Genomic DNA, 25,471 nt, shown 5'->3' with positions numbered 1-25,471 from the left:
CTAATGGAAACAAAATAGCCCCAGAAATAGTTAGTTATCATCAAAATGAAAATATTGGTACGATTTGTGTACTTTGTATTGAGGTACCGTATAATGGTTTATTTTTGCGGAGTTAATTTTTCATGATTTTAGCTGTTCTTAACAGTTTTATGGTTTCTTTTCTTCACAGTTTGACACAGCTACATATTGAAGCCATATCTGCAGTGGTGTGCACAAAGGGGGGACCACCCGGGGTACTCAAGTTTGGTTTTGGTAGGGACGTGCGCTGAGAATTTGAAAGTGGACCCATAAATATACCAATTTTTCAAGAAATTTGGACCCATTGATATACCAAAAGTCAAAATTTTCGGCCGAATTTAACCCAAATTGTCCTAGTTTTTACAAATTTTCCCAAAATTTTGAAATTTTTTGCTAAATTAACGAAAAATTGGGCTATTTTCCGAAAAAATTGAGAAAATTTTGAAAAAGGACCCATTCATATACCAAAATAGGCTTTGAAAAAGGGTCATTGATATACCAAGAGGCTGAAAATGCTACCCATATTTGCGCACGCCCCCGTATGGTCATTTGTACTGAGAACCCCTTCGGGGACCACAGCCCCTACTCTTGTTAGTCAGTAACAGGAAATGCACCCAGTTGGGTAAAAATCATGGGTTACCAATTACGGACATTGTCATGAGAAACCACATAGCACCTACTTTGCTCAAAAGGATATTGGCTCTTAAACAAAAGTTGTGCCTGTAGCTTTTACACTGGATTTCCGAGCTTGCCCTTTGGTAATACAAATGTATGCTCAAAACTTTCTGTATTTTATGTGTGCAAGGTCATTCCTACACAGGTGAATGAACATGAAAAGAGATAAGAGTATCGCAAGAGTATACGACTAAAGACCGCATTAGTGTACTCGGGGAATGTAATGTGTTGCTATTTGCGCTATTCAGCATATGCGACACGATCTGGTCCATGGGGGCCAAAGGAGGCATTTTTGAAAATTGAGTTACTGTAATTATTACATGACAGGCTATCATTTACTGAAAACACCAAAGGTCTAGCATACTTGGTTCTTAAGTTATGAAGTTTTTTGATATTTATTTTCTGATGTATTTTATTGTTTTTTAACTCCATATTTTAACCTTTATCTCAGTTTCAAATTTGCCGCCTTTGGCCCCCATGGACCAGATTGTGTCACATATTAACAAAATCAACAAGTAATTCTTGAATGGTTTATATGCCACACATTATGCATTACATTGAGCATGTAACACTAAACTCCCATTTCAAAGTATCCACTATACATCCACATTATCTCAACTTACTTGAATATCATCCACTTGGGTTTTAAAATAAAAAGCTCTGCAGTGACAAAACGAGTCTATGGTGACATCTCCAATATCAATACAAACATTGCAATTGGGGCAATGAACTGTGGATTGTTACAGCAAAAAAAAGCCAGATATTGTATATCTGGAATTTTTGTGGGCATAATTATTCAAAATTTCTACGGTTTTGTATAATTTTTGCAAATTCTTAATTTCACAGGTTCTGCCTGACCTATAAAATCAATGCTATGAAATATTTTTAACCTTTTTTATTTTCACTATCATAGCTAACCTGTCACTTGCAAAAGGGTTAAAATAGCAATGCCACAAAAGTTTACCATTCCACAATACTCTGAACACACAGAACATGGCTAAAACTGATCAACTAACATTGGTAATGCTTTCCAAGGTGATGAGCTTGAATTTCACCATATTCCAAGTTTATGTAACAACGATTCTTTTTTCAAAAAACCAGGAGGCTTATCTTGGTAACTTGTAAATAGATAGTATGCTACTATTATATAGGCATGTACATTTAGACTTTTTTGGAAGTATTTTCATGAAGATATCAAATAAGCAAAGTAATTTGAAACACTGATATATCCAGTCCTGCTAAAGGGCTGTATAGTCCAATGTTTTTCCCTAGCAACTGTGTCTGTTGCAACTGGAAAGTGCCCACAAGAGGTTGAACTATATTTCGCCCTTATTACAATACATACACTGCAAATTTTTTTGGAAAACCATAGCCTGTTATGGAAATATTTTTGCATACTTGAATATTGTCTTCTTAATTGAAACTGAGAATAATTCAACATCATGACATTATTTTTCATGAAGAGATATGATGACAATTTCTAAATCTGTATGCATCTGCAACACCTTTTGAATGCATAACAGGTGTTTCATATTTTTTCTTATTTTTTTCCAAGGCCCTGCTATGGTAACTTCTGTTCTACACTAGCTTTCAGAAAATAATGTGAGGTTTTGTATGCTCTTCATGAGTGCCAATCTGCGCCAGACACAGGTTTGACGCATAACTGGCCAATCAGATTAACAGTCTGTCGTTATGATTGCAAGATGATTGAATCAGCCCGTCAAAACCCAAATTTTGTGTTTATTCTGTGTACACACTCAACATACGGACAAGAGAGTACCTGTCTTCTCTGAAAGCTAGTGTAGCCTGTGTCATGTATTCTAAAACAATTTATAACACTATCACACACATGTGTCACATGTTCAAATTTCTATTAGAGCACATGTCAGGTGGTTAAAAAGGTGTTCCATTGCTGAACGCATCCAACGTGTTCTGTCAATATGCAGTGATAGTATTATGTAAAGAAAAGGTTAACGAGATACAAATAGCAGAGCTTACAAATTAATTGTGCAAGGAAGTGTAATTTTAGAAGATTTGAAGCAAATATCTTTCAGACTTTATAGTGCACCACATAATACAAAGCCTGTTTGGGTTACATCTCACTGCAGGCCATATCATTTTATTAAACTCAAACATATCTGGCCAAATGAGAGGACAGAGAGGTGACAGCCAGTCATTTTATATATCTATGCTTTCAATCCAAAGTCGTTGGGGGAGTGAGTTCCTCATGCCCTCATGCTCAAATGCACGTATGTGGGGGGGGGGGGTAAAATTGCAAAATATTTTCTGCACACTGACCCATCAATACCAACATTCACCTTCAGTTTTGACTAAAATAGCCTGAAATTAACCAATTTTCATACGCATGCTTTGCGCTCAAATGTCCCAGTAAAACTGGCACAAAATATGCCTCCCCTTCAATTGTGATGCCTCCGTTGCCACTGGAGAAAAAACGGATTGTACAAAATCTATGTTATACCCCGAACAAAATGTATATGGTGAGAGTCGTTATCAAGTCAATAATAATCAATTGGATTTGTTTACATGAAATTTTACAAATGACAGCAATTAATAGTGATTGCTCTCTACCAGATTTCTATTTGCTTTGGTGGTGTGGAATCATCGAGTTCTTCACCAAGAACTTGCTTTGTTTTCCCTAAAGACATTTTTCTTATAAAGCCTGCTGACCCATTCCATGTCAACTCCAGGGATGTGCACCGCAGCACCTCTTCAATTTTTTTCTTTTTCTGTGTGGTGGTAGATATTGATGAGAAAGTAAAATTCGAAAATGTGAGCTTCATACTCTATTTCGTTTTCGCGTGGCATTAATTTTAAATTTAGGGGAAATAAATATAAAAAATGTGTCGCAACGCGAAAGACGACGTTTGGAGGTCCATAAATGTATAAAGGGAACCATTTACAACTTTGAAAAGTATGTATTCTGGGGTACTTATTTGTGTAGAATTCAAATCTGTCATCAGAAAACTTGTAACTCCTTTACTTTAAAAGATATAGGGCCCTCAAAATGCAACTTCGTCCATCCAGGACCAACTTTGGGGGGTCAAAACTCCAAAAGTAAAAATAATTTTAGTGTCCATTTTTTTGCCAGTCAGAGCCCTTTGGTAGGACATTACTCTTATTCAATATTGAGCCTATTAGAATATTTTTAGCTGAGATATTACTCAAAATTTTAATAGTACATTTTTTTAACATTTTGACCCCCCTGAAAACCAATGTCAGACATTTTGCCCCACCATCAACTTCAGGTATGTTGAAGATATGTCCTTGGACAACATTTCTGAGAGATATTGGCTTTGGGACTCGATGGCTTCAACACATCAGTAAGGTTTGCATTCTCCATAGAGTTGTACACATTTTTGATTTCGCATGTATAATGACTTATGTACAACTCTATGGAGAATGCAAACCTTACTGATGTGTTGAAGCCATCGAGTCCCAAAGCCAATATCTCTCAGAAATGTTGTCCAAGGACATATTTTCAACATACCTGAAGTTGATGGTGGATCAAAATGCCTGACATTGGTTTTCAGGGGGGTCAAAATGTACAAAAAATGTACAAGTGGGGTTTTGTATGGGTAATAAATCAGCTAAAAATATTCTAATAGGCTCAATATTGGATAAGAGTAATGTCCTACCAAAGGGCTCTGACTGGCAAAAAAATGTACAGTAAAATTATTTTTACTTTTGGAGTTTTGACCCCCAAAGTTGGTCCTGGATGGACGAAGTTGCATTTTGAGGGCCCTATATCTTTTAAAGTAAAGGAGTTACAAGTTTTCTGATGCCAGATTTGAATTCTACACAAATAAGTACCCCAGAATACATACTTTTCAAAGTTGTAAATGGTTCCCTTTATACATTTATGGACCTCCAACGTTGTTCAAGGCTATACACATTTTTACGCTGACCCCTAAATTTCAAATTAATGCCACAGGAAAACGAAATGGAGTATGAAGCTCAAATTTTCGGGATTTTACTTTTTCATCAATATCTACCACCACACAGAAAAAGAAAAAAATTGAAGAGGTGCTGCGGTGCACATCCCTGGAGTTGACATGGAATGGGCCTGCTTCAAGTAGAAAATTGGATAATAGATATCACCCATGTTATGTTTTTAGGAGCCATATAAAGTCATTTCACTTCATGTGAATCTGGTCAACAACCTCATATTCTAGCTACAAATGCTGTCTTTGACGCCATCTATCTATAACTTGTAAGAATATTGGTTGTTAGAAGCTGCCTTTGACAATTCTATACATGGAACCATTTTGTCATCAAAATGGGGCATTCTATTTGACAGGCCAAACTCTCGGCTTTCAACCTCTCCTTGTGCACTTAACTCTATCCATGCAGGTGTCGACTGCAGACATCAAGTTTCAAATTTTTTTTTAATTCAAAAATTTCAAAATTGTCATGACCATATTTGGAATCAGCATGAAAAATGCATTAAAATGTGTACAAACAAGCCTAGTATTTGTTCAGAGGTTCTTAAGATAGCTCTTGATATTTTGAGACAATATCTCTATACTTGGAACTTTTTATGTGGAAGCCTATGGCTATAATAGTACATAGAGCATTAATTTAGTCCAGTACCACAATATATTTTGAAACACTGATTTGTACTTGAAAAGTAGCAGGTGATTCCTATTTATTTAGTGTGCATTCTGCAGACAGTCATATTCATTTTTGATGCCTTTTGAACCAAGGGAGTACAGGTATTTAGTGTATGTCATGCACCTTGAATGTTTTGGAGTCTACAGTAAAAGTCACTTCATGTCCATCTGGTCAACAACCTTACATATACCCTACAGCTATAAATACTGTCTTAGATGACATCTGCAACTTGTAATATGAACGAATATTGTACATTAGGAACCAGAGGATGATTTAAGCACTTCCCAGCAAGTCTTGCGGTTAGCACAGCTGTGTGAGTGAACATGACACCACTGCCCGCCCACTGCATACACACGTGCATGGTTAAATTTGAATTTGGACAGATATATTTACAATAAAAACACCTTCTAAAGGTTGGTCGATTTCACATTTTATGTTATCTACAGAAGGTGTGGATTATCATTCATGCATACATCACTTTAGATCTGAAATTGACCAACTAATGATGACACACGGGCAATTCTAAAACAACATCTTTTGCACAGAGTTCAATGGGAATTGAAAAGTAAAGTGGCAGTTGAAACTCTAGTGATAACACTTTTACAGTGCATGATGGGGCTTCCTTAAATCATCCTCTGATTAGAAACTGCCTTTGACGATTTTATCATTGAATCATTATTTCCAATCCTCGCATATTTTAATTGTGATTCGCATTGTCTTACACCCTGCCAGGGTGAAGTATATGTTTTCATGCTCCATAGCTTTCACACTGGATTTTGGAGCTTGCTTTTGTTACACAAATGTATGCTCAAAACTTGTCCTATTTTATGTGTGCAAGCTTGTTCCTACACATGTGAATGAACATGAAAAGAGTCTACCGCACAACAATATGGTGCGGACTAAATATCACATTAGTGTACTCAGGAAATGTAATTATATGGGGGTGGGAGACATTGAAATTTGGCTGGATTTTGTCCCTATTTGGAAAATTTGGTTTGGTATTCCAAAACTGTCCACACTTTTTCATTGTTTTTAAATGAAAATGGTTGGAAGTGAGCTAAAACTGTTTGAATTTTGTTAGAATCCCAAAATCTCCACCAAAGGGGGATGTAATCAAATGGAATAGCTACAAATGCAACAAGGTAGGAACTAAGAAGGTTGTTTAACCTTGCATTGGGATATTCAGTTAAAGTCTACATTCTCCCATGTGGAATATTTTGGAAATATCTTCCACAGAGGGAGTATGAATTTCAAAAGGAATTAGCACATTAACCAACCCTATTTGAAAATCACCTTCCTTATGTGGAAGATTCATGTTGAATCTCGAAATTCTAATATAGATGCCTGGTACATTCTATTTGAAATGCATACTCCCCCTGTGGAAGATATTTCCAAAATCTTCCAAGGAGAGTGTGGAGTTTAAATTGATCATTGAATAGCCCATTTGATTGTCATTTTCTCCAAGGTAATTTAACTATCTTTGTGAGCTTCTTTCAGCCTATGCTCCCGGAAGAGAAAGATTGTGATCTTCTTCCGATAAGACCCTAGGGCACATAGAGCAGCTGGTTTAAATAACTTCTCTGTCTCTGGCCCGAGGGAATGGAATAAACTCCTTAAAGCCATTCTAAAGGGAGTCTCCCTCAATTCCAGTTTTTCAGAAAGAACTGAAAACTCACCTTTTCAGTTAGTTTCTTTCTTGTTCCTTCTGTATTTCTTTTCTTTATTCTTTCTCTCCTTGTGCAGCGTTTTGATAAATTAAACATTTTTTATGTATAACCAATTCAATCTACATTTGCAACCTTCATCCTGTAGGCTTACAAAGACCCAAAACTGAACAAATTATGGGTCCAATAAATCACAAACCTCTACACACATTTGTTTAGAGTAAGCTACTTTTGAGCACAAGTTCCAAGATCTGTGTTTCGAAGCATGATACTCTGAAGACTTTGCCAATTTGTCCAGTGTAGGAGCTAAGTGAGGAGGGCAAAGGGGGCAGCTGCCCCCTGTGAGAAGTCTCCCCCTGCCTTTTGCTTCCCATGGGATGCTGGCCACCTTAAGATTTTCAGACTTTTGTGCTTTTTAGCAATTTGACCATTTTTGTCAAATTTAGCACCCCTTTAAAGTTGCCTTCCCCCTTGCTCCTCCTCTTAAAAAGTCCTGGCTACGCCACTGACTTTGTCCCCTCCCTCACCTTGGAAATGTCATCTGAGACACTAATGACTGTGGTTAAATTTCCCAAGGCAGCTATTCCATATACTGACATTTCATTCACCCCCAACCACTTGTTTTGATCCAATGAAATAGACTTGAGTGATATTTACAGCTTAAGTCAGTCGGCTGTCCAGTCTGTAGCCAATTACATCCCATTGAAATGAAGTCAATGAGCTATCTACTATGACGGCTGGACACATCTATGGATGCAAGCGTAAGGATACTGTTGAAAAAAGCTTGGCCAGAATTAAACCTGGGCATGAAAGCAATAAAAGCCTATTACCTGACATTTCAAATTGCCTTATCAGACAAGGAGCTAGTAAAGTTGAAAACATTGGGATTAATAGTGTCTGTCTGAAATATTTCAATCTGCGGGCTTATTTTTGCAATGATTTTCCTTGCAAAAAGTGCATTAAAACACATCAACAACAACAACAACAACAACAACAACAACAACAACAACAACAACAACAACAACAACAACAACAACAACATTTACAACAAGTCACAGATATAGAGTAAAACCCCTTTTTTAAATGCCATAGGTTTTTCCATTTCTTTTCTTCACCTCATAAGCATTTAAGAAGGTTCCTAATGGGGCATGGCCTAGCCGTGTTAGCACTTAAATATTGAAACATATAAAGCTGACACTTTTGACAATGTTCAGATCCCCCTGTGAGAAGTCTCCCTCCCCCCTGCCTTTTGCTTCCCATGGGATGCTGGCCACCTTAAGATTTTTAGACTTTTGTGCTTTTTAGCAATTTGACCATTTTTGTCAAATTTAGCACCCCTTTAAAGTTGCCTTCCCTCTTGCTCCTCCTCTGAAAAAGTCCTGGCTACGCCACTGACTCACCTTGGAAATGTCATCTGAGACACTAATGACTGTGGTTAAATTTCACAAGGCAGCTATTCCATATACTGACATTTCATTCACCCCAACAACTTGTTTTGATCGGATGAAATAGACTTGAGTGATACAGCTTAAGTCAGTCCGCTGTCCAGTCTGTAGCCAATTACATCCCATTGAAATGAAGTCAATGAGCTATCTACTATGACGGCTGGACACATCTATGGATGCAAGCGTAAGGATACTGTTGAAAAAAGCTTGGCCAGAATTAAACCTGGGCATGAAAGCAATAAAAGCCTATTACCTGACATTTCAAATTGCCTTATCAGACAAGGAGCTAGTAAAGTTGAAATCATTTGGATTAATAGTGTCTGTCTGAAATATTTCAATCTGCGGGCTTATTTTTGCAATGATTTTCCTTGCAAAAAGTGCATTAAAACACATCAACAACAACAACAACAACAACAACAACAACAACAACAACAACAACAACAACAACAACAACAACAACAACAACAACAACAACAACAACAACAACAACGTAAAAACCCATTTTTTTAAATGCCATAGGTTTTTCCATTTCTTTTCTTCACCTCATAAGCATAAGAAGGTTCCTAATGGGGCATGGCCTAGCCGTGTTAGCACTTAAATATTGAAACAAATAAAGCTGACACACAAAAGAAATGGTATGAATTCTGTAAAGATAATCCCAAGGCTTGAAATATGTGGTGTAATTTCCACCTCATATGCATAATTTTTCGCGGGAGGAAATGCCCAAAACTATTAATAGTTTTGATATAATATTATTGACCTTAACTCAAGAACCACAAGACCTATGGAAATATAAATGCGAATATTGGCCAATTCCTTTCAATAAATATAATATTAAGAAGTGCAATGCAGTTTATTAGTTAGTGGCTAAAAAACCTTGAAATATGCTTGAACAGCCATCCCACTCGGCTTCACAATCACGAGAGGAAATTCTGATTGGTAGTAAGCTAAAAAATCTTTTAGACATCAAAAGGAAAACAAACAAATTAAAAAAAAACCAAGACCATTGCCATGCCAAGAATTTCCATAGCCCAACATTTTCTTAATGTCCTAAATGATGGCGCATGATAAGACACTGCTCTTCACATCAATAATACTATTAATGCCCTACATGCTAACTCATTGTAATGCTGATTCCAAATATGTGGTGTGATTAAGCAAAATCAGTCTGAGGTCGGTCATATTCAATTTTCAGTTTCTTATAGGATAGTAAAAAGCATTTAAAAAGCTGTATTTTGCAGAAAACCCCATTGAAATTGAACAACCATTTCAAAAGTTATGAGAAAACCCCATTGAAATTGAACAATTGCTATATCTCAAAATCAATATTTCTGACTAGATGAAATTCATGAAAAAGTACAGTTCTGAATTTTTTTAACCAAAAAAAATTGAAACGTGTCCTCTGCAGTTGATACCCACGTGAAGAGAGTTAACACCACAATGATATTGGAATACCATAAGCAATAAATAACAAATTAGAAGAAGGAAAAAAAGGACCCCACAACCACTCAGAGTTCACTCCATGTTCAATACAAAGCATTTTGGTTGAATTGTGGCACCATTATAGAAGGACTCATTCAGTGATAATCAAGTTAGATGTGAGGCCGTTTAGAGTTGAATTCTGCCACTAATCAAATTATCCGTCATACGGCACTGTTTGACAATGTTCAGGTTCATATGAAATGGGCCGTTTACCTCATATTAACATTCTGGGACACCCTTAGCGTACCATGTATGTAGCATATTGCTATAAAGCATGAGCCAACAACTATTTTGTACCAAAATACGGTATTTACATAATGTTAATTTTTCATTTTTTTCATTTAATTATCCTAGCTTACCAATTTAACAGATTTAATTTCAAAACTGAACGATATTGGAGTAAATTGGTTTTTTTAAATAGATGCACATTATGACACCACATTGAATGCACAAAAAGATTCCAACAAGTGCACAAAGAGACAGCACAGTTTCTTTAATTTAAAGCAGTTTTTTTCCAGTTTTTACTTCTCTGCACTTTTCTCAACTTTCATTTTATTTGTCAGTTCCCTTGTTTAAGTTTTCTTTTGTTCCTTTTGTTTTAAATTAAAGGCACACACAAATTAGCCATTCACCACTCTCAAACCAGATGTCTAGTCCGTGTTGTTTTGAATAGACCAGTTTGTCACTTTTAAAATTTACCCAGATATGGTTTAGTTTTAAAATTAGGATTTTTCTTCGAAGTGTATGGATACCCCAGCAAACACAAAACGTTTTCGACATCATTCGCAAAAGGTTATAAAAGGTTGTCAGAAAACGTTTAAATGTCGGGTTATATAAAGGGTATATTAAGAGTATAAAACGCTTTCATAACCTTGAAAAACATTTTTTGATAATCTACTGCTCAGCATACAAAAATGTTTTACAGAAAACGTTTAAATGTCGGGTTATATAAAGGGTATAAAAACGATTTAATAACATTCCAAAAACATTCTTGAAAACTTGATACAAAACATTCTAAACAGAATGTTATTTTGGGAGTTGACAAAATATTTTGCGAAAAATGTTTGCCCAAAATATTTTCAATAACGTTTTAAAAACGTTTTCATGACCTTTATATAACCCGACATTTAAATGTTATTAAAAGGTTTTGAAAAAAACATTTTAAGAACATTTCTGTGTTTGCTGAGTTCAAATATTTTAACATAATGTTATTTAAGTATTGATGACAATATTTGGCAAAAATGTTTGCAAAAATAGTTTACAATAACATTTTTTGAAAACATTTAAAAATATTGTTGTAGTGTGTTTTCATACAAAATGTTTTAAAACGTTATCATGACCGTTATATAACCCGACATTTTAATGTTATTAAAACGTTTTTACCTAAACCAAAAGCCAAAATATAACTCATCTAAAACGTTTTTAAAACGTTTTTTGTGTTTGCTGGGACTTTTTTGGCGCAGTATATATTGTTTATTTGTTCATGCACTCTATGTAGCACTCCACAATACCCTCCACACATGCAGTGTTAAGTTACAAATATTGCTGGCCCTCTTGCATTCCATGGTTTAGAACAGAAACTGTCACAAAAGTGTCACAAAATGTAGACCACTGTGACATTAGAAAGTGTCACAAAATGTAGACCACTGTGACATTAGAAAATGTCACAAAATGTAGACTACTGTGACATTATAAAATGTTAGAAAATGTAGACCACTGTGACATTAGAAAGTATCACAAAATGAGACCACTGTGACATTAGAAAGTGTCACAAAATGTAGACCACTGTGACATTAGAAAATGTAGACCACTGTGACATTAGAAAGTGTCACAAAATGTAGATCACTGTGACATTAGAAAATGTCACAAAATGTAGACCACTGTGACATTAGAAAGTATCACAAAATGAGACCACTGTGACATCAGAAAGTGTCACAAAATGTAAACCACTGTGACATTAGAAAGTGTCACAAAATGTAGACAACTGTGACTTTAGAAAATGTAGACCACTGTGACAGAAATGTCAGAAATATTTAGACCACTGTGACATTAGAAAGTGTCACAAAATGTAGACCACTGTGACAGTAGAAAGTGTCATGAAATGTAGACCACTGTGACATAAGCAAGTGTCACAAAATGAGACCACTGTGACATTGGAAAATGTCACAAAATGTAGACCACTGTGACATTAGAAAGTGTCACAAAATGTAGACCACTGTGACATTAGAAAATGTAGACCACTGTGACAGAAATGTCAGAAATATTTAGACCACTGTGACATTAGAAAGTGTCACAAAATGTAGACCACTGTGACAGTAGAAAGTGTCATGAAATGTAGACCACTGTGACATAAGCAAGTGTCACAAAATGAGACCACTGTGACAGTAGAAAGGGTCACAAAATGTAGACCACTGTGACATTAGAAAGTGTCACAAAATGAGACCACTGTGACAGTAGAAAGTGTCACAAAATGTAGACCACTGTGCCATTAAAAAGTGTCACAAAATGAGACAAATTTGACATTAGAAAGTGTCACAAAATGAGACAACTGTGGCATTAGAAAGTGTCACAAAATGAGACAACTGTGACATTAGAAAGTGTCACAAAATGAGACAACTGTGACATTAAAAAGTGTCACAAAATGAGACAACTGTGACATTAGAAAGTGTCACAGAATGAGACAACTGTGACATTAGAAAGTGTCACAAAATGAGACAACTGTGACATTAGAAAGTGTCACAAAATGTAGACCATTGTAACATTAAGGCCAGTTAGCTGCTGTAAATTGGTCGAATCATGGTATAGACCACTTGACATGTGCGTGCGAATTATGGCACTTTCCATTGTTCTTTGCCCTGCAGTGTGCATACGCATCGTAGTTTGCTCAGGGCACATGCATTTTAAATCTCCCACCACATTTTATACAGTAGAAGAAAGCCATTGAAGCGATTCGTTCGAGCATATCGATAGACCACTCCTTTGCCTTTGTTGATAAACAATGATGTCAAGTGGTCTATACTGTGACTTAGTCATGACCTCTGGTAAAAATTGTTGTGGTTATTTTGAAGCCAACCTGACGAAGAATTCAAATATCACCATGATCACAGTTGCACTTTTGTAGGTTCTTGAGTTATGATGTAACGAAACATCTTCTTCTCAAGAACCACAATACATTAAGCAATTTTTGAAAGTCCATGTTTTTTGCAATCTGTAGACCTTACCTAAGGGCCTAAATAGCCCTTGAAAATCTTGCCTTAATCTCCACCTGCCTTAAGCATTTAAGTCAAAATTGAATCTGACTGAAAGCTGCACTATTTGCCACTCATGTTCACAAGTCTTTTGATATCATTGTATACTTTGAAATTCAATACTATCTAGCTGTGACTATCCATTAAGTAATGTGTTATGTAATATATGCGTAGACATAGAAACATTATGTATGTTTTTAAAGTCAATGCCATGGTCCATCGTTAACAAATTGCATGATATTTTTGTTATACAAGCTACAGTGGATAGTAAGGAAAATTCTCCAAAACTTACCCCTACTCTTTAAAAATAATCTTGTAGCCACCAAGTTTATGAGGGGTGTGCAAGAAGTGCACACACACCCCCACACTCAATACTAGGCTTGTTTGTACTCATTTTGATGCAATTTTCATACTGATGCCAAACATGGTCATGAAAATGTACCAATTTTAAAATTAAAACAAAAATTGAATCTTGTAGTCTACATTCGACACCAGCGTACTTCCAGAAAATGTTATTGTGTATCTAGCCTTAGCCTTTATGTCTAAATAATTCAGTTTTTGTTACTGCGCGTGAATAGAGACCCAACTTACACCCAGGTTAATGCACAAAAAGTGCATTTTTCTCAGTCATGCAATAGGCCTACGCAAAGGTGCTGTACCTAGCTGTGTACGCCTTTCTATATCAATATATGATGTTATGAATCTCATCTATTATGACATGATCTATTTTACTTGTACTAATTTATCACACTCTGCTTTTCCAGTTGAATCTCATCCACCCTATGGAAGACATGATCTTAATCTGTGACAGGGGGTGTAGGTTTCAAATGAAGTCACCCATTCAGGTAACCCCATTTGAAATTCACACTCCCTATGTGGGAGTTTGAGGTCATGTCTTCAATAGGGGGTGTATGGATTTGAACTGGAATTTGTAACTTTTATTTTGGTTTACAAACTACATTTAATGCCTATGGGTTCCAAAAACTTGAAATTAACTGCAAAAAGAATCTTTCAGCATGGAAAGGGGCAAATTGAGTCGAGCACCACAGCATCCAAGAAATTGTTTGCAGAGAGGATGGTCATTGCCCTAAATGTGAACAGAAATACTCAATGCACTAGGATTGCAAACATGCTCATCTAACAGTACACAGTTCTTGACCCCCTATATATTTGTACACTTGTAGAATGACCTTTGAATAGGTTGAGTACAAAAACTCATACCCCACAACTTGAGATTATATTTTGAGCAATGAATGTTAACCCTCTCCACGTGGGTGTCGACTGCAGACGACAAGTGTCAATTTAAAAATAAATAAAAATATCTCAGAATTGTACATTTTCAAGAACATATTTGGAATTAGCATGAAAAATGCATTAAAGTGAGTACAAACAAGCCTAGTATTGGTTCAGTGGTTCTTAAGATAGCTCTTGATATTTTGAGAAAATATCTCAAAACTTGGGGCATTTTATGTTAAAGCCTATGGCTAGCACACAACTAGTGAACTTGGTCATTGGAAATGAGGCCATATTGGCTTGTAGAGATGTAATTGAATCATTTCTCACCAAGAGACATTCTGAACACGGTGTTACAAAAACACAAATGTCAGTCTTTATAATACTGAACATTGTTCCTGCTTAATAAGGAGGGATGTTAGGCAAAATGGCAGACGGCAAGCCTAGTACATTCACACTTGAATGTGATGAAGTTTAAAGTCAAATTGGGTTTTCAAAATGTAAAACCACAAAGATATTATTTCCCCAAGAAGTTTCTTAGTATCCAGTCATCAGTGCCCCTCTCCAGGTTAAGATGGAAGGCGGTGTGGATTTTAAATAGATGGAATAACCCATTTGCACAATTTTATGTTATCAATTTTCTTAAAGGCGCATTATTTTTCCTTCAACATTGAAGCATAAGAAGATCATATAACATATAGGCCTATATTTATTATTTTTTTACTTTAAAAATGCCTATGACTGTTATTCAATAAATTGCAAAAGGGTTTACTTTTGGACCTTTAAGGGATCTGGAATGAGCGTTTTGACAGCATTTTTGTGGGACATGAGAGCACATCAGACATATCGAATTGCATTCTGAATTGAAGAATGTCTTTCTGATATCAAATAATTTTCATTTTTGAAATTCACGATATAATACAAATTTTATGACAAATTATTAAAATTTGATATTTTTCATATTTTTGATATATAACAGTCCTCAAAGTAAATTTTATAAATCTAATGATATACCGGTATTCTTAAAGTGTATGTAGCTGGGAGGAAAAGCCGACGATCAATTGAAAATTTTGACCTTTCATATTGAAGATATGGATTTTTTCCCAAAAAGACCTAATTTTGTTTGGTGTTTTGGGAAAAAAATCCATATCTTCAATACTAAAGGTCAAATTTTCAATTGATCGTCGGCTTTTCATCCCACCTACATACACTTTAAGTATAAATCATCAGATATCAGAAAGGACATTCTTCGTATTCAGAATGCAATTCGATATGTCTGATGTGCTCTAATGTCCCACAATAAAATACTGTCCAAAGGTTCATACTCCACCCCTTAATATAGTATTGATATGCTGATCGAGATGATTACTTGGTGATGACAGGAATTAAACACAACAAGGGGCATCATGGGTGCAGAGGCAATTGCTTTCTTATTGATCTGCATCATGTAATTTTGTAATGATTGTAGCAGTGACTGTGTCATGGGGGCAGGGATATTTTACCCCAAATGTAAGCACTAGCAGAATGGTCGACTGTAGACCCGTGGGATAACGCTTTTTTCAATGGGAAATGAACTTTGCTGCTTGGATCTGCACTCGACCAGCCTCCTAGTGTCAAGACTCCACTATCTCAGATAGTGGCAAACAATGCTGAGCTTGTATCTGAACAACCACAATCCTATGATTTCCCAAATTTCAATTATATTTTTTAGTGTTGATGTCTAGTTTTTTTTTTTTTTTTTTTTTTTTTTTTGGGAGGGGGCTAAATAAATCCTACAAAAGTGCAATGGGCTATTCAGAAAATAGATGCACACCCCTATAGAGGAGCTCGGATTTCGGACTTTTGTCCAGTTGTGACTGTTGGAAATCTAGACTTTTAAAGTGTCCAAAAGCAAAAAATCCGGCAGAAAAATAGTTCAAAATCAGAAATCCTGAACTTGAGAGCTCATTTTGGACATGTCCGTGATTTTTCCTTCATTTAATTGGATTTCCAAGCTTTTTCCAGTGACATTGGTAACAGGAATTCAGGTCGTTTTCAGAAAGCTGACTTGGAAATCCGGACATTTCTTTGAGTGAAAAGTTACTCCTCTATAGGGGGTGTGCACTTATTTTCTGGAATAGCTCAATGGCTCCTTCCACCTCATCTGCACAATACCCTAAGCTATAAGATGCATGCATTTTGCAAAATTGCACATGTAGGTCAGTTCTTCAGAAAAGTTATACAGATATATCGCAATAGTAACACAGAAAGTTTGATATTCTTAACCCCCTGAATACTACCGGCCGATCTAACATTGCCTCTGATTGGTCAATTACATGATATCTTCACTTTAATCACCAATCAGAATGGAGCTTTGCAAATAATTCACCCCCATTTTTTTGTGTGGTGAAATTATTCTAACAATGTTGCTGATTGGTTCAATTGATAATGAAAACTTCTTTTTGGCCAATCGGCAGGTAGTTCTCATGGGGTTAAGTTTTGCTATAGCTCTAACTGCTATACCCATTTCTCATACTCAGAGAGCAAGTTTCTTAAATTACAACAAAATAAATTTCCTAGCATTTTAACCTTTGTGTATAAAATGTCCACAGTACCTCACACCTGTATGACCAGGATATTGGACTTGGCTATTCCAGTTGAAATCCATATACCCCCAATGGAAGACATGACCTTAATCTTCCACACAGGGAGTATGAATTTGAAATAAGCTTACCTGAATGGGTGACTCCATTTGAAATCTACACTCCCTGTGTCGAAGATTAAGGTCATGTCTTCAATAGAGGCTGTATGGATATTACCTGGAACAGCCCACTGCTTTGGATAGACAAGCCGCGTCATGTTGTTTGCTAGATAAATGTCGGATAAATTGAAAGCCACGGTATAGGACCATCTTTGTGATGTGATATTTTGTTTGCATTTGTACCAGACATGACATATCAATGTCTTGTTCACAAACGATGCGGCGGTTGCCTTCTGTAATATTTTTGAATCACAAATGCTAAGCTCACCGTCATGTTTTAGGCCACAAATCTTTACAGGCCCGTGCGCAGGATTTCATTTGGGGGTGCTGATTTTGAAAAAGTGGACCTTTTTTTCCAAATTTTGTGAAAAGTGGACTTTCTTCCTAAAATTTGGACCTTTTTTGTCCAAAAAAAAGCGTAAAAACTCTGATTTTTTGGTTCGCTACGCTCGCAAATTCTGAAAATATTGGACTTTTTGTATACTTTTCCAAATTTGGGGGAAGTGCGTGCACACCCCTGCGCATCTGGGCCTGAATCTTTATAATGCTTGACCTTGCTAGATTTGTGCTAGCTTTCTTATTCCTTTATGATAGCCCCGGAATATGTCGCTGCTGTGATTGCTTCGCTCACGCTATTCGAGGGGTATCGCGAAGGTGTAGTTTGACCTAACCTCAAATTTACTCTCAAATTAGATTGTTTATCTCAAGAGGCCATAACAGTAGGTTATTCTTTCCTGCTATTGTCAGAATAGTTCATTATTCAAGGGCAAAGGCCCTATCAGTGATTCCTGGATCCCATCAGCAGTGTACTTAGGGTATAAAATAAAGGCACTTAATTTAATGCCCATATGACCAGATGGGCGCTGACATTACAGCTTATAGACAGGAAGTCTGGAAAAGTGACCTTTGGCACAGCGGGTGGTATTCCTGTGTTTTTCAATTGGAAACGTGGGATGCATGTCCAGATTTTCTAGCAAATTTGTCATTTTTTTGCAACTTTGTAGTATTATTGTAAGAGTTTGCGTCGATAATTTTTTATCCGTCGATAAAAACTTTAGTTCTTGAAAACATACTAAAAAAGCAGAATCCCCCAATATGTAATTAGGTTGCCTTATACATTTTCAACAATTTTGATGATATTTGTCTGAAAAATTCCTATCTCTTAGCATTGTAAGCACATCTTAGCAAGAAGCACTGGTGTACTTACCGACTCGTCCATCTTGTTACTTCCATCAGTGGGTTTGCTATTAGAGTTGTGGTTGTTGTTGGCTGATGTCTTGTCCAGCTTTCGTTTAGGAGTTGAGTTACTATGTGATTTATTACTCTTGCCATCTGAAAGCAGAAAAAATTACAAACGATGTCGTAATGAACCAATTCAGTGTTTTGTCCAGAGTCCTGCACTGAGATTTTATACAACAGAAAAACGAACACTCCTGACAGCAAATCGTTCTCTGAAATTTTATTATTTGTAACAACAAAAAAACTGTTTGCTTGATGAAAATATAACTGAATCATTATCCTTCAGTTTGACATGAGTGGGAGTAAAAGTCAAAAGGGCCAAAAACTACATGAACTATAAAGCGGATGATGTTAGATATGGAAATAAGCAGGGTAACAACTTTCTGTGTACCGTCATGACCTCGCTATCCAGACTTTCAGTAAAAAGCTGTGGATTGAAGAAAACACACACATTTTTGATCTCAGTGGAAATGTGAAGGATAACAGTATTCTGCATTTCCGCACCCAAAAATAGCAGATAAAAAAGTGTGCAATGGCGTGTCTTTTGTGGAAACACACTGATTTATTAGTTGTTCCTCCTTGGTGAATATGGCCATTACGTGCCATTCAACGAGTTACAACACTCTATTTCTCTCTAACAATTCAAGTGGTAGCAAAAACGTTTTAGTTTAAGATGGAAAGTATTGTCATTTTCTTTTTCTTTTCTTTTACTATGTTTTATTCCAAAGTTCCTACTATATCTGTGTTGAGTAGTATGTGAGTTTTTGTGCTGTGATATAACGACATAATTTGGTAAAACATAATTATCATTATAACCTTTTCCAGCTTCTGATACATTTATTTACCAGTTGAGAAAACACAATACACACAAAAAAGGTCAATGTATATTATTTATCATAATTATATCCAGACAAACAAATGAATCACACACAATACAAATGATATGCCTTTGAATCACTATACATTTTCATGGTTGCCACACAATTATGGTTACCATAATTATTTGCACCACATGGGCTGGTTGGTATTTTGATCACATCAAGCCTGGGTAAAAGTGGAATATGTATACAAAAATGCAGTAAATACTTCCTAATTAGGCCTAATCGATTCCATTGATATTTCAAATTTAACTCTTTCTATTGTGTTGGAAGCAGCTAGCTGCCTACTCAAATCATGATATACTAGTATTAAGGCAGAATACAGGTGTACAGGTCTATTTTAGTAACTAGCATGAAGAGGGTTAAGTACTCATAACTTTTGAGTGCATTTCTTGTTAGACTGGTATTGTCATACATTGCAAACTTTTTTCCAATAAGCATTTTGCCTTAACATAGCTGGCAACCCTGTGGCCCGCCCTGTGCACACCAGAAAAACCCAAGTTGGTAAGTAATATTGTAGAAATTCTCAAACATTTCGCCGCTTGTTGTTTTTCTTCTTGCTGTGTTGCATAGTATTTTTGTGTTACATCATGGCTTCTGTAATGCTACAGTATATGCTTGTCATTCTCATGTGTCAGGTACTGTATTCTGCTTGCTTTCATTCCACAAGCGGACAACCAACAGAACAGACAAACTCTTGTTATCCACAAGGAAGTATCGCTTGTAAAATGTGGAATTACACCAATATGGATTGTACCTACAGAGACTTAGTCTGTATCCCACCATTACAGCATGCGGCTACAATCACGTCACTTGATCTAAGTTTCAATCAACTTAGCACTATTCCTGGTAACGCATTTCTTGGTCTTCGCATGTTGCAGCAACTGGATCTTACTTTGAACCATATATCATCATTGCATGATAGCGCATTTTCAGGACTTCATGAACTATTAACTTTGATTTTGTATGGCAACTCTATATCCTATATACAAGCTGATATATTTAGTAGCTTGCACAAGTTACAACATTTGCATCTCTCTCTTACCAGTATATCAGACTTGCACAATGATGCATTTACTGGACTGGATCATCTATTAACTATAGACTTGAGCTACAACTTGATTTCATCCTTGCACGATGGTGTATTTACTGGACTTCTGAATCTAATAAGTTTGGATTTAGGAGGCAACTTAATATCTTTCATAAGTGACAAAACCTTTAGTGCACTAAACAAACTTACTGATCTGAACTTATTTGGAAACAACTTAGTGACTTTACCAGGTTCCCCATTTAAAGATCTCATCTTGCTGCAGACACTTGGACTCGGTTGGCAAAATCTATCAAGTCTTGACACTTCATCACTGCGAGGGGTGGAAAATGTACAAACTCTGTGGATGTCTTTTGCAGATATGTCTGATAATATCACTGGTAACCCTCTAGCTTCATTTACATTTTTGCATGAACTGCATATTAACAGTAAGTATGATTGCGATAAAATTGATAAGCTGTTCACTGGATTATATAACCTGCAATACCTTGACATCTATATTGGTGGGTCCTGTGCTGAAATCTTGTTTTGTTCATCATATCAAAAACCACACCATCTCTTGAATGAAAGTCAAAAATGTAACACATTGATTCCTTTGAAAAATCTTCGATTTACCCAGATCTATACTACCAGTCTTCCAGCATTTGAGGTACTCTATAATCTCACCAGTCTTGAGTTAAACCTCTCAGATGATGTATATCCAGCCATAGAAGCTTTGAACAAGCTAGATTCTCCTCTTCTAAACCTAACACTGACACAATACAAGCAAAAGTTTCAGTTGACTTCAAAAGCCTTTGCCTCATTGGGAAATTGGAAGGCATCATTACAGGTATTAAAATTATGTGCTGCTGAATACGAGTTTGAAGGTGCACCTTTTGAATGGTTCATAAGTTTGCAAGTTTTGGATCTCACACTACCTGGCACCAATCCTGACCTGCCTTTGGACAGTGCTCTGAGTACCTCTTCAACCAGATCAGACCTATCATACAATCTTACTGACTTTGAGTTTTTCTGGGAACAATTGTGTAACATGTCATCACTTGAAACTATTCGCCTGCCATATAATGATATGGGCCATGATCATCAACTAATATTTTGGTCATGCTCTCCACCAAATTTAAGAAAACTTGACTTACGTTTCTCAAATAAATATTTAGAGTTCAGTGCAAATTTATGTGCGAAAGCATCTCAGTTAAAATATTTTGATGTGAGTAAATCACATGTGTTCTTTCCAAATCAATGTACCTGCCCTGAACTAGTAACTTTAATTTTTTCTAAGTGCGTCATCTTTAGGGCTGGATTTGGACAACCAATGCATTTACCGGGTTTACAGTACCTGCACTTAGATGGACTTGATATTCCTTCTTTAAGTATTGCTGATGTACTGAATGTCTTCAAAGCACCCAAGTTACAAAAACTTTACTTAAGTGATAATCGGATCACAGAAGTTGATAATGAATTTGCTCAGTATTTTAGTCACTTAACATACCTGGATTTACGCAACAACAGGCTGGTATCAGTGAGCAACCTGTATCATCTACACAATATAATAACACTATTGCTCTCTAACAATGCAATTAAAATAGTTCCTGAAGCAATGCTTACCAAATCAAGCCATCCTAATATGAGCTATTTGGATGTAGGTAACAACCCATTCCAATGTGACTGCAATGTGGAAGCATTTAGGAACTGGATACTTACTGATAACGTGGTTCATTTGAATAAGGACCCTGGTGGGATAGATGTGCTCAATACCAATTTATACCAATGTTTTTCACCAGATTCAAGAAAGGATCTTGGCATCACACAGGTGAATTTAGACTGTGGACTACACCTATGGAAGTACATTTCAATTGGCATCACTTGTGCTGTGATAATACTAATTTCAGTCATTTTGATCGTACGGTATCGCTGGCATATTAAGTACAGATATTTCCTAATAATCAACAGAAGACGGCAGCAACAGCACTTCCTAGTCAATGATGATGATGAACACATTGATGATGATGAGGATGGCATCCCTCGATATGACGCCTATGTCCCCTACCATATAGAGGATGAAGATTGGGTAGATGGAGAACTTTTAGCCAATATCGAGGAAGGTGAGGAACCTTTCAGACTTTGCTTAAAGACTCGCGACATACGTGCTGGGCGACCAATTTTTGGTGAATTATCTCTTCACATACAAAGAAGCCGCAAAATTCTTGTAATACTCTCGCCGCGATTTGTTGAGAACAATTGGTGTTATTTTGAATTAAACATGGCGCATCACAGAGTCCTGGAGGAGGGCCGCAATGTCATGATTCTCATCATACTGGAAGAGATACCAGATAATAAAATGACTTTGTTGCTAAGACAATTATTCTGTAGAGTGCAGGTCTTAAAATGGCCAGGTGATGGGTATGGACAGTACTTGTTTTGGAGTCGACTTAGAGAGGAACTTAAGAGACCTGTGCCTTTAGACCGTCGCTTTAATATTTAATTTCCTTACAAATTCATAAGGATAAGAAAGCAAGTGTGTGCCTCCATCAACAGAATTTGGTGACAATGTGATGCGATCAAGCGAAATGAGTTGGATGTCGGAAATATTGGTTTTGAGATATGGCCAATAATAGTATTCAACTTCCTTTGTATTTTATTGTTCTGAGCAACACTAAAATGGCCATATCTCTAGATCCGTAAGTCTAATTATGATGGGAGTTTTCAGCAAAACAAAGTTCTGAAAATGGCTCATACAATGAAATTGAAAAATTTTAATTTTAATCGACATCGAATTCATTTAGCTTGATCGCATCACATATATCGTTATAATTACAGCATTCTGATGAATAGCATTCCACTGTAAACCGTCTGCTTTTATATTATGCTACACAGCAGACACTACCAATTTGTAACAAGTTAAGGGATCTGGAATGAGCTTTTCGACAGTATTTTTTATGGAAAATGAGAGCACCTCAGGCGTATCGAATTGCATTTTGAATCTGAAGCATGTCTTTCTGATATCAAATAATTTTCATTTTTGAAAATCACGATATAATACAAATTTTATGACAAATTATAAAAATTTGATATTTTTCAATTTTTTGATATATAACGGTCCTCGAAGTAAAGTTTATAAATCTAATGATATATTCTTAAAGTGTATGTAGCTGGGAGGAAAAGCCGATGATCAATTGAAAATTTTGACCTTTCATATTGAAGATATGGATTTTTCCCCAAAAGACTTATTTTTTTTGTGTGTTTTGTAGAAAAAATCCATATCTTCAATACGAAAGGTCAAAATTTTCAATTGATCGTTGGCTTTTCATCCCACCTACATACCGTTAAGTATAAATCATCAGATTTATAAAGTTTACCGAGTACTGTTAAATATCAAAAATGTGTATTACATTGCGAATTTCAAAAAATCAAAATTATTTGATATCAGAATGACATTCTTCATATTCAGAATGCAATTTGATATGTCTGATGTGCTCTAATGTCCCACAATAAATACTGTCCAAACGTTCATACCCCTTCCCTTAAGAAACTTATAATTTTATAATTGAGTTCTTAATGGGGGGGCCTGGTTGAATCCAAGTTGGTACAAGTACAGGACTAGGGAAGGGTACAGGACTAGGGAAGGACCTAGCAGGGTCTACCCTAACAGAGAGTGTATCAAATTCACAACATTTCATTTATGTCATGGAAAGAGGGTATCTTTCTGTGAAAGCGGGACAAGAAGGATATTCTGGTCTTTTGGTCAATCTAATGCCCTGTTCTTAAAAACAAATACCAAAAAAATTAACTCAGATCAGTTGTAATAAAACCAATTTGAATCATACATTGGTTTTTTGCAATAAGGAATTTTATAATATTATGGCTATATGTGACCGTACAGCACGAATGAGCCGTAAATGTCCTCAATTGTATTCTGAGTTACAGTGTAAAATGGGCATGAAGGTCATATTCATAGGTACCTCAATTTGGTGCTACGTGTACCTTATTTAATGAGATACACGTAGCACCAAATTGAAATACCTATGAATATGACCTTCATGCCCATTTTACACTGTAACTCAGAATACAATTGAGGACATTTACTGCTCATTAAATGTACTGTCACATATAGGATATATAAATATTCAATAGATGACAACTACAAATGGTGTCTGCTACATGGCATGCATGATTCTCTAATATCAAAACATTTCAATTATATCCAATATTGTAAAATGTAAACTACAAAAACAGTTCGGTTTTAAATGTTGAAATTGTTGCATACTTATGAGGCCTAAAGAAAAAATTGTATTGCCCTTAGAGTTGTAAAGTCAGGGTTGGAATGGTCGGTGGGTTAGTACTTTTTTGGCCACATACAATATCAAGAAATGCAAGTTTACCACACCATTGTAAACAGTTATTTATAGGGTTTCTTATGCTTGTTTTTTAATATATTAAAGTTGTGCAGTACAAATTACAATCAGGAAAAAGATTTTGACAACATTTTCATGTATTTTATATCAAATATGAAAATTCTAATATGAGGAAACCAAAAACAAACAAACCACAACCCTATTTTTTCAGATTTTAGGGTCGGTCGAGAAGGGCGATATAAATTTTTCTTTTTAGGTCTTACATGTAGGAGGAAGTATAATGTGAAGGAAAACAAAGAAATATCTGTACAAAGGTAGTATCAACTTTAACTCTCTCCATGTGGGTGTTGACTGCAGACGACAAGTTAAATTTTTTTTAATTCAAAAATTTCAGATTTTATTATTTTCATGACCATTTTTGGAATTAGCATGAACAATGCATTAAAATGAGTACAAAGAAGCCTAGTATTAGCTCATTGGTTCTTGAGATAGCTCTTGATATTTTGAGAAAATATCTTAAAACTTGGACTTTTTATGGCTAGCAGGCAGAGCATTAATTTATGCTTGACAAACCACAATGTGGCCTGTTTTTTCCTACAAAAACCAGAACATAGGCAGACATATTATTAAAGGTACAAACATAAAAACATATCAAATTCTTAAAAAATGAGTTTTCATTATATTACTTATTAAAGGATAAAAGCGTTTAATGAAAGTAAAGTAGATAATGGGACTGTGCATCCTGCCTAAAAACAAATAAACACAATGGGAAATGATTGCTAATTATGAAACTGAACATAATTAATAAGAAAGAAAG

The 25,471-nt window shown here is 35.9% G+C and overlaps 1 protein-coding gene across 2 annotated transcripts in view; it reads right to left on the bottom strand.

Moving 5' to 3' along the window:
• LOC140138184 (uncharacterized) overlaps positions 1-25,471 on the bottom strand; it is a 189,015-nt gene that overhangs the window by 19,277 nt on the left and 144,267 nt on the right. For both annotated transcript variants that reach the window (XM_072160107.1, XM_072160108.1), the window contains one exon: positions 18,345-18,469. In XM_072160107.1, the coding sequence (XP_072016208.1) occupies positions 18,345-18,469 (125 nt within the window). The remainder of the gene's footprint in view (positions 1-18,344; positions 18,470-25,471) is intronic.

The sequence above is a fragment of the Amphiura filiformis genome, chromosome 17, assembly GCF_039555335.1.
Source record: "Amphiura filiformis chromosome 17, Afil_fr2py, whole genome shotgun sequence".
In the NCBI taxonomy this organism is placed as follows: Eukaryota; Metazoa; Echinodermata; class Ophiuroidea; order Amphilepidida; family Amphiuridae; genus Amphiura; species Amphiura filiformis.
This window is presented reverse-complemented; position numbering and strand designations above follow the sequence as displayed.